General features: G+C 45.5%; 1 protein-coding gene across 1 annotated transcript in view; it reads right to left on the reverse strand.

Annotated features, from left to right (window-relative positions):
• The window catches only part of LOC111974661 (glutamate receptor ionotropic, delta-2-like), a 741,584-nt gene that overhangs the window by 303,337 nt on the left and 420,367 nt on the right, over nucleotides 1-17,880 (reverse strand). Inside the window, 4 exon segments of the mRNA XM_024002565.2 lie at nucleotides 1,090-1,202; nucleotides 1,204-1,285; nucleotides 3,477-3,483; nucleotides 8,376-8,660. Coding sequence (XP_023858333.1) covers nucleotides 1,090-1,202; nucleotides 1,204-1,285; nucleotides 3,477-3,483; nucleotides 8,376-8,660 — 487 coding nt within the window.

Genomic DNA, 17,880 nt, shown 5'->3' on the forward strand with positions numbered 1-17,880 from the left:
CCACTCTCCATAACTACTCTCCCACTCCTCTCCTATCCACTACTCCTCCCTCTCCCACTACCCTCCTCTCTATCCACTCCTCTCCTTTCCTCTCCACTATCTCCTCTCCACTCCACTACTCTCCACTACTCTTCCTTTCCTTGCAATACTCTCCACTATTCTCCTCTCCACTAACTCTCACTCCTCTCAACTACTCTCCACTCCTCTCAACTACTCTCCACTCCTCTCCTATCCACTACTCTCCTCTCACACTACCCTCTCTCCTATCCACTCCACTACTCTCCTCTACTCTCCACTACTCTCCAACTCCTCTCAACTTACCTCTCACTCCACTCTTCTCCTACTCTCCTCTCTCTGCCACTACTCTCTCTCCTCTCCTCTCCACTCCTCTTCTTGCCACTACATCCTCCACCCTCCAGTTTGGATCATGAGGTCATGTTGTAATTACGAGAAGAGCAGAATCCCCCGTGGGATTAACGAAGAATCTAACCCTTCTCGTTTGAATTCCATATCATTAAAATGTAAAGTAATTATATTCCTTATACATTGTACTACACTTGCACTTGTCTCATGTTTCACACAGTATGAATAAAAGATATAGAAAAGCCCATTACTACTTTCTCATTGATAAAGAGAGAGGAGTGTGTCCCAAACGGCACTCTAAAGGCCGTGATTAAAAGGCCCTAGGCTAGTGACTATAAAGGAAATATGATGCCATTTGAGTGGTCTGTCATGAGGGATGTCTTTGTCCTTCAGAAAAAGGCACTAGATGCCTTGTCACAGCCTGATAATGGCACAATATGACCTCATTATTAGAATAATAACCTTTTAAGATGTATTAGTCCGGAGTGTTTCAATGACTCCTCCATGACGTATATTAGTGATAATGTTGAGAAAGTAAGTGGTATTCGGTGTGTTGTGTGTGTGTTGTGTGTGTGTGTGTGTTGTGTGTGTGTGTGTGTGTGTGTGTTTGTGGTGTGTGTGTGTGTGTGTGTGTTGTGTGTGTGTGTGTGTGTGTGGTGTGTGTGTGTGTGTGTGTGTGTGTGGGTTTCGTGAGACCTCCTCCCCCTCTCCCACGTACCACAGTATAAAGGCTTGGCGGTGACGGGACTCATGAAGAGCACGGCCCGGCGCAGTTGTGTCCGGTAGCGGTGGAGCTCCTCCACCCTCATGGTTCTGAACCATGCTGTGATCATCATGTTTGATGTTGGACTCCACACTTCTCAGCGACACGTCCATGCCCTGCTGAGACGTCTTGTCCAGGAAGTCCTGGATCCCACGGTATCTATATGGAGGGGATAGAGGGTAGAAGGGAGAGAGTGGAGGTTGTTAGAGCAGGCGTGAGAGGAGAAAGAGAGGGGAGGAAGTGGGAGAGATTAGAGAAAGAGTGGGAGCGAGAGAAAGAGGGGGAGGAAGTGGGAGAGAGAGAAAGAGAGCGGAGGAGTGGGAGAGATAGAGAAAGAGAGAGGAGGAGTGGAGAGAGAGAGATGGAGTGGGAGAGAGAGAGAAGAGAGGGGAGGAGTGGGAGAGATAGAGAGAGGAGGAGGGGAGAGATAGAGGAGGAGTGGGAGAGAGAGAGAAAGAGAGGGATGAGTGGGAGAGAGAAGAAAGAGAGAGGAGGAGTGGGAGAGAGAAAGAAAAAGAGAGGAGGAGTGGGAGAGAGAAAGAAAGAGAGAGAGAGAGAGGAGAGGAGTGGAGAGAGAGAGGAAGAGAGAGAGAAGTGGGAGAGAGAGAGAAAGAGAGAGGAGGAGTGGGAAAGAGAGAGGAAGAGAGAGGAGGAGTGGGAGAGAGAGGAAGAGGAGGAGGAGTGGGAGAGAGAGGAAAGAGAGAGGAGGAGTGAGAGAAGAGAGGAGAGAGAGAGGAGGAGTGGAGAGAGAGAAAGAGAGGGAGGAGTGGAGAGAGAGAGAAGAGAGAGAGGAGGAGTGGGAGAGAGAGAAAGAGAGGGGGGAGTGGGAGAGAGAGTCAGAGAGGGAGGAGTGGGAGAGAGAGTCAGAGAGGGGAGGAGTGGGAGAGAAGAGAGAGAGAGAGGGAGGAGTGGGAGAGAGAAAGAGAGGGGAGGAGTGGGAGAGAGAGTCAGAGAGGGGAGGAGTGGGAGAGAGAGTCAGAGAGGGGAGGAGTGGGAGAGATATAGAAAGAAGGGAGGAGTGAAAGAGGGGAGGAGTGGGAAGCGAGAGAGAAAGAAGGGAGGAGTGGGAGGGGAGAAAGATTCAGAGAGTGAGAGAGAGTATGTAAGAGAGATAATTTCATCACATTTATTGTTGTGCTGACACCTAAAATGGCGGTTCACAGTTTGACGAACAGGGACTAGGAGGGCAGGCCTTCATTAAACCCATTCTGCAGCTGGGTCACTGGCGGAATGCACAATCCAACTCCCACCAAACATGAGTTCAAAGGTGCCTTCCAAAACGTGGCACTGATTCAGAAATTGCGGGAAAAAGTTGTGCTTTGGTCTCTAAATAAATTGGTTCCGTGGTATACCAATGCCGACTATGTACTTCTATAGCGCTATAGTGTTGCTTTGCATATACAGTGCCTTCAGAGAGTATTCACCCCTTGGATTGTTCCACATTTGGTTTTGTTACAGCCTGAATTTGGATTAAATTGAGATGTTTGGTCACTGGCCTACCCACAATAGCCCATAACGTCAAAGTGGAATTATGTTTTTAGAAATGTTTACAAATTAATACAAAATGAAAAGCTGTAATGTCTTGAGTCAATAAGTACTCAACTCCTTTATTATGCCAAGCTTAAATAAGTTCAGGAGTAAAACTGTGCTTAACAAGTCACATAACAAGTTGCATGGACTCTTTGTGCGATGATAGTGTTTAACATGATTTTTGAATGACTACCTCATCTCTGTACCCTACACGTTCAATTATTTCTAAGGTCCCACAGTTGAACAGTGATTAGAAACGGAATACAGTTTAGCACAGGTAAAATCCTAGAGGAAAACCTGGTTCAGTCTGCTTTCCAACAGACACTGGGAGACAAAATCACCTTTCAGCAGGACAATAACCTAAAACACAAGGCCAAATATACACTGTAATTACAATCAACGTCCCTGAGTTGGCTACTGTAGTTACAGTTTGACTTTAATCTGATTGAAAATCTATGGCAAGACTTAAAAACGGATGTCTAGCAATGATCAACAACCAACTTGACAGAGATTGAATAATTATTTAAATAATAATGTGCACATTATTGTAAAATCCAGGTTTGCAAAGCTCTTAGAGACCCAGAAAGACACATCTGTAATCACTGCCAAAATTGATTCTACCATGTATTGACTCAGGGGTGTGAATATTCATTTTCAATAAATGTACAAACATTTCTGATAAAATGTTTTCACTTTGACATTATAGGGTGTTGTGTGTAGATGGGTGAGATTTTTAAATGTATTTAATGAATTTAGAATTCAGGATGTAACACAACAAAATGTGGAATAAGTCAAGGGCTGTGAAACTGTTTGAAGCCACTGTATGTCTGTCTATATGGTGTAAATTAGTTGACTAATAATGTAGTTGATGTGAACAAATGATGACATTGCCTCATTGTCATTGTCATCATTAAACAATTAACAGATGAATTGCACCTCATTAGATGCTGGGCTGAGTCGATGGTGTAAGGTGTTAGGGAGAATATACACAGCACCAACCAACACAGAGGGACAGGAAAAAACACACAGCCAGATGCCTCTTGAACGATCCAGTCCCGGATGACATCATCATCAGTCGGGGTCAAAAGTTCAGAGGGTGAGAGTTGGCCTGGAGAGATGCCCATGCGGAGGACGAGGGGAGGAGAACATGCAGGAAGTGTCTCCTTATAGGCCCCTGTGTCGCCATGGCTACGGGGCGGGGCTTGGACTCTACTCACCAGCTTTTGTTTTAATTTCGGGACACATTTTGGGAAACATGGAGGGAGGAATACCCAGAGGTCCCTGCTGATGCACACGCCATTCGGTCGGCAGCTGGGCTGCTGCTGTTTACAACGTGACTGTGTATGGGTGAGGAGGGAGGGAGGGAGACGGATATCGAATAGTGAGGAAGTAAAAGAGTGTTGCTAATGTGAGTTGTTCATTACCATTACAACTCGATAGAGAAGTGACACTAATGCCCCAGCCGGCAACACGCCAGGCTGCCACTGGCGCTATTGTTGTTATTGTCACCCTGGTTTACATTAGGAGACTACAGGAGAATAATACAGCCTGGGAAAATGAACAAACAGAGATGTGTTGGTACGAGGCACTTTCAATCAGTGAGAAAATACACAGGCGTAATTACAATCCACATTAGCGTCTTCATTATCGTTAGTATTGAGAGAGGGGGTGCGGCGGTCTAGGTCTATACACTACTCTATATGCTATGATTCACAGCTCTACAGCTAAGAGAATGTCTGGGGATCATCCACTTAACCTTGGTGCTGGCTAATTTAATCCCAATCTAGTTATATATATATATATATGTGTGTATATGTATGGATTTACTCAGTTCTACACAGCAATGTTGTCCCAATATCTCAGAAATGATTATTTCCCACAATTCTAGCAGAAATGGGCATTGCCATGTAAAGGTCCCGAGGCAAACTCCTGTGGTGTATTCACTAAGAACCAAGCAAAAGCAAATGGACGAAACTTGAATTTGTCCAACAAGAAATGCTTGTTATAGACTTTCTAAATGTACTCACGCCAAATGCTAACGTCGATCCACTGAGGCAAAAATGACAAAAAAGGGAACTGTGCATTTTCTATATTAGTGGGTTAGGGTCGGGTTAGGGTCGGGTTAGGGTCAGGTTAGGGTCGGGTTAGGGTCGGTGGGGGGCTCAGATTTTCACTTTATCACATATAGTCAAACAGTTGTGGATGGGTTAGGAGTAATTGTATGTGTGTGCGTGTGTGTGTGTGTGTATCTGTCTGTGCTACATGCAGATTGAGTGAGGTACAGGTCTCAGGCTGCCTCCATCAATCCCAGAGTAGCTGCAGCATCTCTTCTGTGGCTGATGCTTTTACTATGCTTCACAACACACCTGCATTACAAAGGTTGCCTCGCACCATAAATCTCCCTCAGAAAATACATCTTCATCATTTTCCCTCGGAAAATAAATGGCTCCCTGTAAATCTGAAAGGCTAAGCAGCGGAAGTGTTTAGGCTGAGATTTGAGGCTCATGGCACATACTATTATTATTATTATTATGATTATTATTTGGGGCAGCAAGTAGCCTAGCGGTTAGAGCGTTGGACCAGTAACCAGCAGGTAGCCTAGCGGTTAGAGCATTGGGCCAGTAACCAGCAAGTAGCCTAGCGGTTAGAGCGTTGCGGCCAATAACCAGCAGGTAGCCTAGCGGTTCTCTATTAGAGCGTTGGGCCAGTAACCAGCAGGTTATCTAGCGTATAGAGCGTTGGGCCAGTAACCATCAATACCTAGCGGTTAAGAGCGTTGGCCATAACCAGCAGGTAGCCTAGCGGTTAGAGCGTGCCAGTAACCAGAGGGTAACCTAGCGGTTAGAGCGTGGCCAGTAACCAGCAAGTAGCCTAGCGGTTAGAGCGTTGGGCCAGTAACCAGCAGGTAGCCTAGCGGTTAGAGCGTTGGGCCAGTAACCGAAAGGTTGCTCGATTTAATCCCCGAGCTGACAAGGTAAAAATCTGTCGTTCTGCCCCTGAACAAGGCAGTTAGCCCACTGATCCCCGGTAGACGTCATTGTAAATAAGAATTTGATCTTAACTGACTTGCCTAGTTAAATAGAGATTAAAAATATATATATTATTTGAGGCTCATGGCACAGCTGCTCACCAGGAACTGGTGACTATTTAGAAAATACCTTCCCAAAGTGTTATATATAGAATCAGAATGTTTTATTAAATTGTACTTTTAAAAATCTACTTAATTGTTTTACTGTAAATGATGTTGCGATTTTAAATGCACTTTAAATATAGTTGGATTTGATTTGATCAGACCATGTATGTTGGAATTGTCAAACTGGCACCATTCACATGGATCACCAGATGCTCCGATGAACATTCTGTTTCTGTCGGATAACTGAGATGCTTACAATAATTATAATATAGGATGAACTTTAATGTCCCAAAGTCTTAGACACACAGTACTGTTGTACACAAAATAAACACTGTACATTACTGCCAATAAGTGTACATTTGTCATAACGTATGATCTCTCTCTCAGTAAAATCAAGCTCTATAAATATTAACACAGCAAACACTGTACAGACTAGCTACCTTGGATCATTTCAAATATATATGTAAATATTTTGTAAATAATAAAGAACGGCTAAAAAGCTAAATATATTTTCTGCCTAATACGTTCGTACACTCACAGAACTGGATCAGAAGGGATATATGTACAGCACAAGTGCCAACTTCCCAAATCTATTGGTTTCCCATGTTGGAGAGGTGGCTGGGATTGGTCAGAAGTGGGGCCAATGCTCAACCAATACAAATGCTGCTTCTATGGTGGTAGCAGACTCTGCCAACTTCACAAATTGCACTCTATTCCGTATATAGTCCACTGCTTTATAACCAGGGGCATAAAGGGAGCCCCATAGGGCTCTGATAATGCGCTAAGTAGGGAATAGGGAGCCATTGGGGATGCAGTCTTTGGGGTCCCTCTCGGCTTCCTCTCTACCCACCATCAACAACAATGGGCCTACTTAATCATGTGGCCACTCCAGTGATCCCTGCACATGTTCTCTGCTCGAGGAATTTCGACGTGTTCCACAGTGGCTCCAACATCCAACTGGGATTTCACCTGCATCTTGTTTTCCCAGAGTAGCTGTAGCCAGCGTCAGAGCCTAGGCCTAGGAGGCTTGGTAATACGCAGTCCTGTTGGGAAATGTCCTACTCCAACAGATGAAGTTGAGAGCCCTGTAGGACAGACTACAGCCGGTCCCAGATCTCTTTGTGCTTTTGCCTACTCCATTGACATTGTCAAGCCAAACAGTCTGGCAATTCGGCATTCTCTAAATATGAACATTATATCATTAATGAGCTGGAGGAGAAAGAGGATTTGAGCCTGATTCAATAACCACTACAGCTACCCTTCAATCACACATTTGGGGATTGTTTATTTTTTTTGTTACACATATCGTATTTGGCATAACAATTCCATAAGGAGATGACAAAAGATCCCAGGCTAGATAGAGTGATAAACTCTGATCTGGAACCCAGGCTAGTTAGACGTATAAACTCTGATAGGAGCGAAACCTCTGTGAACTAAAGCCCAAGTCCCCCGGTACACAGATACAGAACTCCTATCGTTTTCAGTCTTCAGATTGCACCACTAGACCTGAGGAGCTGAGGAGTGGGCAACCCGATTCAATTTACACATACACACTGTATTATCCCCAATTTACACATACACACTCCAGAGTCCCCAAAGCCAGACGAAGACGAGGCGATGTGTAAGAGAACATTGTTACATCTCAAAGAGCTCGGGCTTAGAGACTGGTACGGTTAATACCTTGGAGGACCATCTTCTGGTGAATGGGGCGGGCAGCCGCAGAGTCGTTATAGCACTACACAACGCCACAGTGCAACAGGCAGTGTGAGACCCAAAATGGTTCTGCCGGCTGTTCTTCTGGGAGCCACACGCATTTAGCCAGCCTTGATGCTTTTAACCTGGTGCAGTGGACCATGGGAGAAGAGCTCCATAGGGACAGACGGGGCGAGTGGAGATGAAGCTGCCTCACTCCCACACACAGGACCGGACAGACGAATCTACACACTTACACATCTAGTGATAAACAATCCCTCTCTCTCCGTCTCTCTCAGGCACAAACACACACACACATACACATAAAAACACATACACACAGACACACACTCTGTCTCTCTCTCTCTCCCTCCCTCCCTCACCCTCCCTCCCTCCCACAAACAGTATGTACACATATAATCCAGTGTAATGAAGGTGGATGGAGATGGTGGGGAACATTAACTATGTTGGTGCATTCACTCTGGTCGTCCAGAATGCAGGGAGTTCAGGCCGTTATCCATTAGCATGCTAATGTCTGCCAAGCTGCGAGTCCATCAGATCTCCATCACACATCTTCATACATCATTTAATCCTTCCCTATGAATATCAGCTATAGTGCATCCCTCCCCACTTCCTACTCTCTGCACCCCCCTTCCCAGCATACCTGGGTTCACATACTATTCAAAAATTTTCAAATACTTTAAGAGTGTTTGCTTAAGCCTGCAAGGAGTGCCAGGTGGGTGGGGTTTGCCTCTTGAGACCTTCCCATTGGTTTCATTGCAAAAGGCAAGCTCAATTGAGCACAGATACAGTATTAGAAATGATTTTGAATAGTATATGAGCCCAGGACCGCTTCCCTCTCTTCCCATAACACCACCGTCGGCCGATCCTTACCGTATTCCTGGTCGTAGAAGATGATGAACTTCTGCCAGCTGTACTCGCTGACCACTTGGAGGATGACGTCGTTTAGGTAGACGGGCGGGCGAACGAAGAGGGTGTAGTCGTCCTGGCGGCCACGGCTGACAAGGGGACAGCTGGAGCGAGGGGTGCCGGCGGGGGCACGCTGGATGAACAGGTGCGGGATGTGCATGGCGTCCGCCAGCGACTGCAGGGAGCCCGCTGACATACAGCCGATAGAGCTGACCAGCGCCAGGATCCCCCTGTTCATCAACTCACAGGCTGCACAGTGGATAGAGAGGGAGGTGGGGGAAGAGGGGAAGAAGGATTAGGGGGAAGACAGAGAGAGAAGAGAAAAGAGAGAGAGAGAGAGAGAGAGAAAGAGAGAGAGAAGCGAGAGAGAGAGAGAGGAGGAGAGAGAGAGAGAGAGAGAGGAGAGAGAGAGAGAGAGTTATTTAAAGTCTCAAACTGAGTAAGAGAAAAGGGAATAGTAATGACACTATACACACTGTGCCACTCTTTTCTTGGAGGAATCTGGGATTATTACTGTATGTAAAATTGTTAGCTTTAAATCAGGAGCCAGCCAGCAAAGAGCGAGGGGCTCGATATATGAGTCTTCTATAATTTTATATTACCGTACTGGAACAGCTGTGAATATCATTCCTTCCATCCATTTAGAGATTCCTTTAAAGCGATATTTTTAGAGACTGTGTGAATTCTGTGGCTATGACCAGGCATGCTATTACTGGAACACCGACTGAACAACCGGAGTAGCTATTATGGTTATGTTACTGTTATGTAGTTACGTACTGTATGTATGTGTATGTATGTATGTATGTATGTATGTATGTATGTATGTATGTATGTATGTATGTATGTATGAATGTATGTATGTATGTATGTATGTATGTATGTATGTATGTATGTATGTATGTATGTATGTACTGTATGTATGTACTGTATGTATGTATGTATGTATGTATGTATGTATGTATGTATGTATGTATGTATGTATGTACTGTATGTACGAATGCACACATATAAGCACACAGACACACACAACACAAACACACACCCAGACAGCCACACACACACACATCTACCCTCCTAGTTCTGGGCTGTGTAGCCAGGCCAACAACACCCCACCCCCAACCACACATATCTTTCCACCTACTCACATACGCACACACACAATTAAACACCCACGCCAACAGGAAGCATCTGTGACAACACCAGTGTCCCTGTGCATCGCAGCCTCCTCTCATCTCAAAGGAATTAGACTCCACGCGGTGTGTATACTCGGCTGAATTAGGCTATTTTAAAAGCGTACCTCCAAGTGTAGCCTGGCCAACAACACCCTACCTCCAACCTCTCCTTCACTACCCCCTTCGTCCCCCACCCCCTCACCACGTTGGCCTGCCTGCCCACTCGTCCCTTGCACCCGCTCACTCCCCAGGACGCACGCTGACACTAGACACCAACATTCATCTCACTTCTAACGCCGGTTTTCTTGTCACAGAGTTGGGAAGGTGAGACATGGAGTGGCTAGTGGAGCTGTGATGCAGAGTAATTTGCCAACTCTGACAGATAAATAGAAGTGTCAAGTAAGGGTGTGCTAGAATAGAGGATAATGCTGCTAAGAAAACCTGAACGAAAAAAGGAGAGAAAGAGAGCTAGAGAGAGAGAGAGAGAGCTAGAGAGAGCTAGAGAGAGAGAAAGAGAGAAAGAGAGCTAGAGAGAGAGAGAGAGAGAGAGAGAGAGAAAGAGAGCTAGAGAGATAGAGAGAGAAAGAGAGAGAGCGATAGAAAGAGAGAGAGAGAAAAAAAGAGCTAGGGAGAGTGAGAGAGAGAGAGAAAGAGAGAGAGAGAGAAAGAGAGAGAGAGAGAGAGAGAGAGCGAGGGATAACACAAACTCCCAACAGCAGCTCTGCCAATGGAGGAGCAAGGATGTGCCACAAGAATTTAGTGGGCTCCTCAATATCATCCCTACCACTACCAGACACACAGACATAAACACACACACATCTCGCTTTCTCTCTCTCGCTACTCCTGTCTCTCTCTCTCTCTCTCTCTCTGTCTTTCTGCCTCTCTCTCTAGTTCTCTCTCTCTTACTAAGGCGCAAGGCACCAAGGTTAACACAGCCGACACATTTCTTATTAATCATCTTATGTGACCAGAAAAGTGATGATGTGGTGTAAAACTTCACAAAAAGTTATCCAACATTTTTTTTTTCATAAACTTAAGAGTTGAAATACTCTTGAAGGCTGCACTTTATAAACGCAGCCTTGAATAATGAATCAATCTTACAATATATAATTACTTATAAACTGGGTGGTTCGAGCTCTGAATGCTGATTGGCTGACAGCTGTGGTATATCAGATTGTATACCACGGGTATGACAAAACATGTATTTTTACTGCTTTAATTATGTTGGTAACCAGTTTATAATAGCAATAAGGCAAATCAAATCTAATATTATTTGTCACAAGCGCTGAATACAACAGTGAAATGCAGCTCAGAGGTTTGTGGTATATGGGCAATATACCACGGCTAAGGGCTGTATCCAGGCACTCAGCGTTGTGTTGTGTTTAACTTCTTCGGGGTAGGGGGCAGCATTTTCACTTTTGGATAAATAGCGTGCCCAATTTCAACTTCCTTCTACTCATCCCCAGAATATAAGATATGCATATTATTAGTATATTTGGATAGAAAACACTCTGAAGTTTCTAAAACTGTTTGAATCATGTCTGTGAGTATCACAGAACTTATGTAGCAGGCAAAACCCCGAGGACTAACCATTCAGATTTCTTTTTTTTTTTAGGTCACTGTCTGTTCAATGAATTTTCATTGGGATACTAGATTTCTAATCAACCTGTTTGCAGTTCCTACCGCTTCCACTGGATGTCACCAGTCATTGGAAATTGGTTGAGGTTATTCCTTTGTGCAATGAAGAAGTACGGCCATCTGGAATCAGTGTAACGTTATGTGTACTGTTTGAGAGTTGCGCAAGACTACAAAAGTAGCGTTAGTTTGTTTTCCTCCCGTATTGAAAACAGGTAGACCCGTCTTCAATTTGATCGATTATTAACATTTAAAAATACCTAAAGTTGTATTACAAAAGTAGTTTGAAATGTTTTGGCAAAGTTTAGAGGTAACTTTTCATATATTTTGCTTCCAAATTGGAAGCTGTTTTTTTCTGGATCAAACGCGCCAAATAAATTGACAATTTGGATATATGGACGGATTTAGTCGAACAAAAGGACCATTTGTGATGTTTATGGGACATATTGGAGTGCCAACAAAGGTAAGGCATGATTTATATTTTATTTCTGCGTTTTGTGTTGCGCCTGCAGGGTTGAAATATGCTACACTCTCTTTGTTTACTGTTGTGCTATCATCAGATAATAGCATCTTATGCTTTCGCCGAAAAGCCTTTTTGAAATCTGACATGTTGGCTGGATTCACACCGTAGCTTTAATTTGGTATCTTACATGTGTGATTTAATGAAAGTTTGATTTTATATAATTTTCTTTTTTAAATTTGGCGCTCTACATTTTCCCTGGCTATTGGCCAAGTGGGACGCAAGCGTCCCACATATCCCAGAGAGGTTAAGAACAGCCCTTAGCCGTGGTATATTAGCCATATACTACACACCCTCGTGCCTTATTGGTTAAGTATAAAACAGACTATGTGGCTTTGCCAGTATTGAATTAGTAATGGCATCAATGACATATTATTTTTTTCCTTTTAAGGGGCAATCTATGATTGGTACATTAATGACATTATGGCTATAAAATGATTATTACTGCCTTAAAGAGTATTTCTCTGATGGATTAATGGACATAATGGACCTAATGCAGTCTTTTTTCATCTGAATCTGCTTTGCTAACAGAGTTCACTAACATGTAGGGCGATCACTCAACCAGCCTCGCTTAGTGGCGTCATGGCTTCAGCGGAGGATAGCCAGGATAATCGTCATGGCTTCGGCAGAGGACAGCCAGGCTAATCGTCATGGCTTCGGCGAAGGATAGCCAGGCTAATCGTCATGGCTTCGGCGGAGAATAGCCAGGCTATCGTCATGCTTCCGGGCGGAGGATAGCCAGGCTAATCGTCATGGCTCGGCGGAGGTGCCAGGCTAATCGTCATGGCTCGGGAGATAGCCAGGCTAATCGTCATGGCTTCGCGGAGAATAGCCAGGCTAATCGTCAGTGCTTCGGCGGAGAATAGCCAGGATAATCGTCATGGCTTCGGCGGAGGATAGCCTGCTAATCGCATGCTTCGGTGAAGGATAGCCAGGCTATCGTCATGGCTTCGGCGGAGAATACAGTAATCGTCATGCTCCGGGATCCAGGCTCTGGCTTCCATGTGTCCTGAACTTGTCTTCGGCAGAGGATAGCCTGGCTAATCGTCATGCTTCGGTGAAGGATAGCCAGGGCTAATCGTCATGGCTTCGGCGGAGGATAGCCAGGATAATCGTCATGGCTTCGGCGGAGGATAGCCAAGCTAATCTGTACTTATTGAGACACTTTGGAGAATTAGCACCCCTCATCTCTCACATCAAACACTTAAGTCAAGCAGGTCTCAAAATATTTTGTTATTAGCGTACATTAACTCCTTAACCGCGGCTTGCGCAACCCCAAACCACCTTGTTACATCATTGAAACGTGCGAGACGTAGTGCGGCAGAACGAACTGTACTGTTACCAGTAACAAAAGAAGAAAAAGCTCAAGGTTGCAATGACAACACACAACAACCTTGAATCATGACTTCAGAGTACAGATCACTTGAGTCCCAGGAGTAGCATGGCCAGTTAACCAGCCAGGGTTTTTCAACTGTGTGTGTGGTGTGTGTGTGTGTGTGTGTGTTGTGTGTGTGTGTGTGTGTTGTGTGTGTGTGTGTGTGTGTGTGTGTGTGTGTGTGTGTGTGTGTGTGTGTGTGTGTAGCCCTGCCTAATGCTGCAGTCACACGAGAGTGGGAGTGAAGTGACTGTAGACTGTTTTACAGAAAGGCCCCATTTACTCCAGACAGGGGAACATGAGAGAGCTCAATAACATGCTCTGCTGCAGACAGAGCTCTCCACCTCACTCACTGTCAACTCACCTGCCCAATACACCTACTACCATACAGTATAGGGGAGTGAGGAGGGGTACATCCCATGTGTGTGTGTGTGTACGCGCACCTCTGTGTGAATGTGTTGCATTTCTGTGTGTGCATGTGTGTGTGCGTTACCTGAACGCACATACTCAGGATGTTCTCTTTGTGTGTTCTATTTTTATTTGTTTGCTGCTGTTGCCCTCCTATTTCTGTCTGTCTGTCTGTCTGTCTGTCTGTCTGTCTGTTGCTGTTCTGTCTCTGTCTCTGTCTCTGTCTCTGTCTCTGTCTCTGTCTCTGTCTCTGTCTCTGTTTCTTGCAGTGCACGCTGGATTTTTGGGAGTTTGAGTGTTTGTGTTGAGGGCTCTGTCTTAACTTATTTTCTTGATTCTTTCCTTGGTCTTTCATTTTCAAATTGTATTTTCTATGGTGGAGGGTTAATGCACTATTTGTTTTAGCAGTACCCACTGTTTTTTTTTCAAAGTTAGGGAGGAAGAGAACAGAGTCTAGTCATGCTATAGATGGTGGGTGTAGGTGAGGCTGTGTCTAGTCATGCTAAGGATGGTGATTAGCTGTGGCTGGTCTAGTCATGCTATGGATGATGGTGTACATGAGGCTAGGTCTAGTCATATCATGGATGGTGTGTAGCTGAAGCTGGATCTAGTCAGGTTATGCTAGTGGATGAGGAGAGTATAGTGGGGAAGGGAGGCGACTAGGGGGGCGGAGGACAGTATCATGCGGAAGAGGAAAAAAGGGGAGAAGAAAGGAGTTGGGATGGAGAGGCTGGTGTGGTAACAGGCACTAATAACCTTTGCCCGGTGTTGGGAGTGGAGCCCCAACTAGAGAGAAAGGGCAGGTAGTCAGGATGGGAGATGGAGATGAGGAGAAGGAAGGTGAGTCTGAGGAGAGGACGATGAGAGAAATTTAATTTCAGACTCCTCCTCAATGGGTCTAGAGCTGATAGTCAGTCAGGCAGAGGGGTCAAAGTACACAGTGAGGGAACTGTCAAGGTTCCTGAATGAGACTAAAGGGAATTGAGGCTTTTTCTTGTGATCCGGTAAAGTTTGTAAGATCAGAACAAACCCTATGAAAAATGAGGGCATGGTGTCCTCTTACCCAGGAAACAGTTTAGGTTCAGGAAGTGGGTAACAACCGTGCGTAAAGGTTACCTTCAGACGCTGTTAAGATGAATTGTTTCTTTCTGGCACTGGGGCTTTTTGAGCTTTGCATTGGTCTCTTTCTTCGCTGGCTTTTCTCCCACTTATGGAGACTCTTTGGCTCGCTTAATATAAATGGCACCAGAGATGTGGGAAATAGGAGTGTGTTGGGTGAATACAGTTGAAGTCGGAAGTTTACATACACTTAGGTTGGAGTCATTAAAACTCATTTTTCAACCACTCCACAAATGTCTTGTTAACAAACTATAGTTTGGCAAGTTGGTTAGGACATCTACTTGTGCAAGCAATACACAAGTAATTTTTTCTTGACATCATGGAAAATAAAAGAAATCATCCTTGAGAGCAATTTCCAAATGCCTGAAGGTACCACATTCACTGTACAAACAATAGTACGCAAGTATAAACACCATGGACCACGCAGCGCTCATACCGCTCAGGAAGGAAACAAAAATATAATTGTTTGGCCATAATGACCATCGTTATGTTTGGATGAAAAAAGGGGAGGCTTGCAAGTCGAAGAACACCATCCCATCCATGAAGCACGGGGTGGCAGCTCATTGTTGTGGGGTTGCTTTTTGCAGGAGGGACTGGTGCACTTCACAAAATAGATGGCATCATGAGGCAGGACATTTATGTGGATATATGAAGCAACATCTCAAGACATCAGTCAGGAAGTTAAAGCTTGGTCGCAATAGGTCTTCCAAATGGACAATGACCCAAGCATACTTCCAAAGTTGTGGCAAAACAAAGTCAAGGTATTGGAGTGCCGTCACAAAGCCCTGACCTCAATCCCATGACATTTGTGTGCAGAACTGAAAAAGCATGTTCAAGCAAGAGCCTACAAAACCTGACTCAGTTACACCAGCTCTGTCAGGAGGAATGGGCCAAAATTCACCCAACTTATTGTGGGAAGCTTGTGGAAGGCTACCCGAAACGTTTGACCCAAGTTAAACAATTTAAAGGCAAGGCTACCAAATACTAATTCAGTGTATGTAAACTTCTGATCCACTGGGAATGTGATGAAAATAAATAAAACCTGAAATAAATAATAATACTAATAATAATACTAGTACTATTATTCTGACATTTCACATTCTTAAAATAAAGTGGTGATCCTAACTGACCTAAGACAGGGAATGTTTGCTAGGATTAAATGTCAGGAATTGTGAAAAACTGAGTTTAAATGTATTTGGCTAAGGTGTATGTAAACTTCCGACCTTAACTGTATAGGGCAGGTAATCAAGGAGGTGATGGAGTCCAGGTGAGTGTCATTATGCGCTGATGCGCGTGACGATGGTGACAGGTGTGCGCCATAACGAGCAGCCTGGTGAGCTAGAGGCCGGAGAGGAAGCACACGTGACAGCTAGGTTCTCCATGCTCAAGGAGATGGATTCTCCCAGCTCCTTCTTCTTTGGTTCGGAAATACAGTGGTGAAGCCAAGGGTATGCATTGTCTACGGCATTCGGACGGGCGTCTGACCTCTGTGGTGGGGTAGATGCGGGAGTGGACTGCAGAGTTTTATATTGATTTGTATAGGGCAGAACTGTGTGATCCTATGTGTGCTCAGGTTTTGTTTGCAGAACTAAGCTCTCTTTGGCACAGAGGGATGAATTGGACATTCCCCTGTTGTCCCATGAACTGGCAGAGGCCATAACCCAGATGTTCCCCGGCCGTGCACCGGGGGTCAATGGACTCCCAGTGGAGTTTTATAAAAAATTCTGGGGAATAATTGGACTGGATTTATTTTGCGCGTTGCATGAGTGCGTCGGGGTAGAGTTGGAGATGAGCTGCCATCCGGCAGCAGCCCAAAAAAGGGGACTTGTGTGAACTTAAGAACTGGAGGCCTGTGGCATTACTCTGTGCGTACTACGAGATATTTCCCAAGGTCCTCTCCAACAGACTGAAGTCCCATCTGGACTCTATAGTACACCAGGACAAGACATAACGTGAACCGGGACACTCAATCACGGACAACTTGTTCTTAATCAGGGACATGTTGGACTTATCGAGAGGTTCTAACTTTGGACTGGTCTCTTTAGATCAAGAGAAGGCTTTTGATAGAGTGGACCATGAGTATCTGTTTAATGTGATGTCTGTGTTTGGATTTGGGGAAAGGATTTTGACCTATGTGAAGATGTTGTATGCTGGGGCGTCATGTATGGTCAAGGTGGGAGGGGGACTCAGTTGGCCAGTCTGGGTGAGACGGGGAATTAGACAAAGATGCCCTCTATTGAGGCAGTTATATACACTTGCCATTGAGCCTTTTTTGGGCCTGCTACAAAGGAGACTGCAGGGAGTGTGCTGGACAGACATGGGTGTGTTGACAGGCATAGCAGTGTCAGCGTACGCAGATTACATTTCTGTGATGGTCAGGATATGCAGGCATTAGAGATGAGTCTGAAGGTGTACGAGGGAGCTTTGTCAGCTAGGGTAAACTGGAGCAAAAGCAAAGCTCTGTTATGTGGGGCATGAAGGGATAGGGCCCCTCCTCTGCTTCCAGGGGGTTTGCAGTGGGGTTGTGAAGGGCTTAACATTTTGGGGGTGTACCTGGGCTCGGAGAGGTGGTTCAGGAAGAACTGGCAGGGGCTGTCACTGGCAGTGGTGTCAAGACTGGCCAGGTGGAGCTGGCTCCTGTCCCAAGTGTCATATAGAGAGAGGGTGCTGATAATCAACAACCTGGTGGCATCTTCCCTGTGTCCGCTGGTCTTCTCGCTGGATTTTTCCTGGTCGGGCCATCACTGGCTAAGTGCGGCAGTGTTGTACATGTCCGTCCACGAAGGAGGAACTGGAGAGCAGGGAGGCTGCTTTCAGACTAAAGGCGGCGCAGAGACTGCTGTACCATACTGATGTCGACTGGAGGGAACCAGCATGCGCGCTGCTGAGGAGAGCTGGAGGATTAGGGTTGGACCAGCAGCTGTTCCTCATGAAGCTGGAGAGGCTGAGTACAGCAGGTCTCTCAGACTTTCACTCTGCCTTGTTGAGGCCCTGGCAGCTATTATGGCCCACACGAGAAGGGGGTGTGGAGCCTTGGCTGTGGGTGTGGGAGGAGCCTATCTTCCACAATCCAGCCATCCCTTTGAGATCGGTTCAGTCAGCCACCCTGAAGAAGCGACTGACCACAGCGGGTTTACTAAGGCTGGGTGACCTGCGACTGCTGGGAGAGAAGAGGTGGAAAACCACGGAAGTCCTGGCACAACAAACACAGGAATAACGTTTCTCAGGCTGCTGGAGAGA

Source organism: Salvelinus sp. IW2-2015, linkage group LG15, assembly GCF_002910315.2.
Source record: "Salvelinus sp. IW2-2015 linkage group LG15, ASM291031v2, whole genome shotgun sequence".
Taxonomy (NCBI): Eukaryota; Metazoa; Chordata; class Actinopteri; order Salmoniformes; family Salmonidae; genus Salvelinus; species Salvelinus sp. IW2-2015.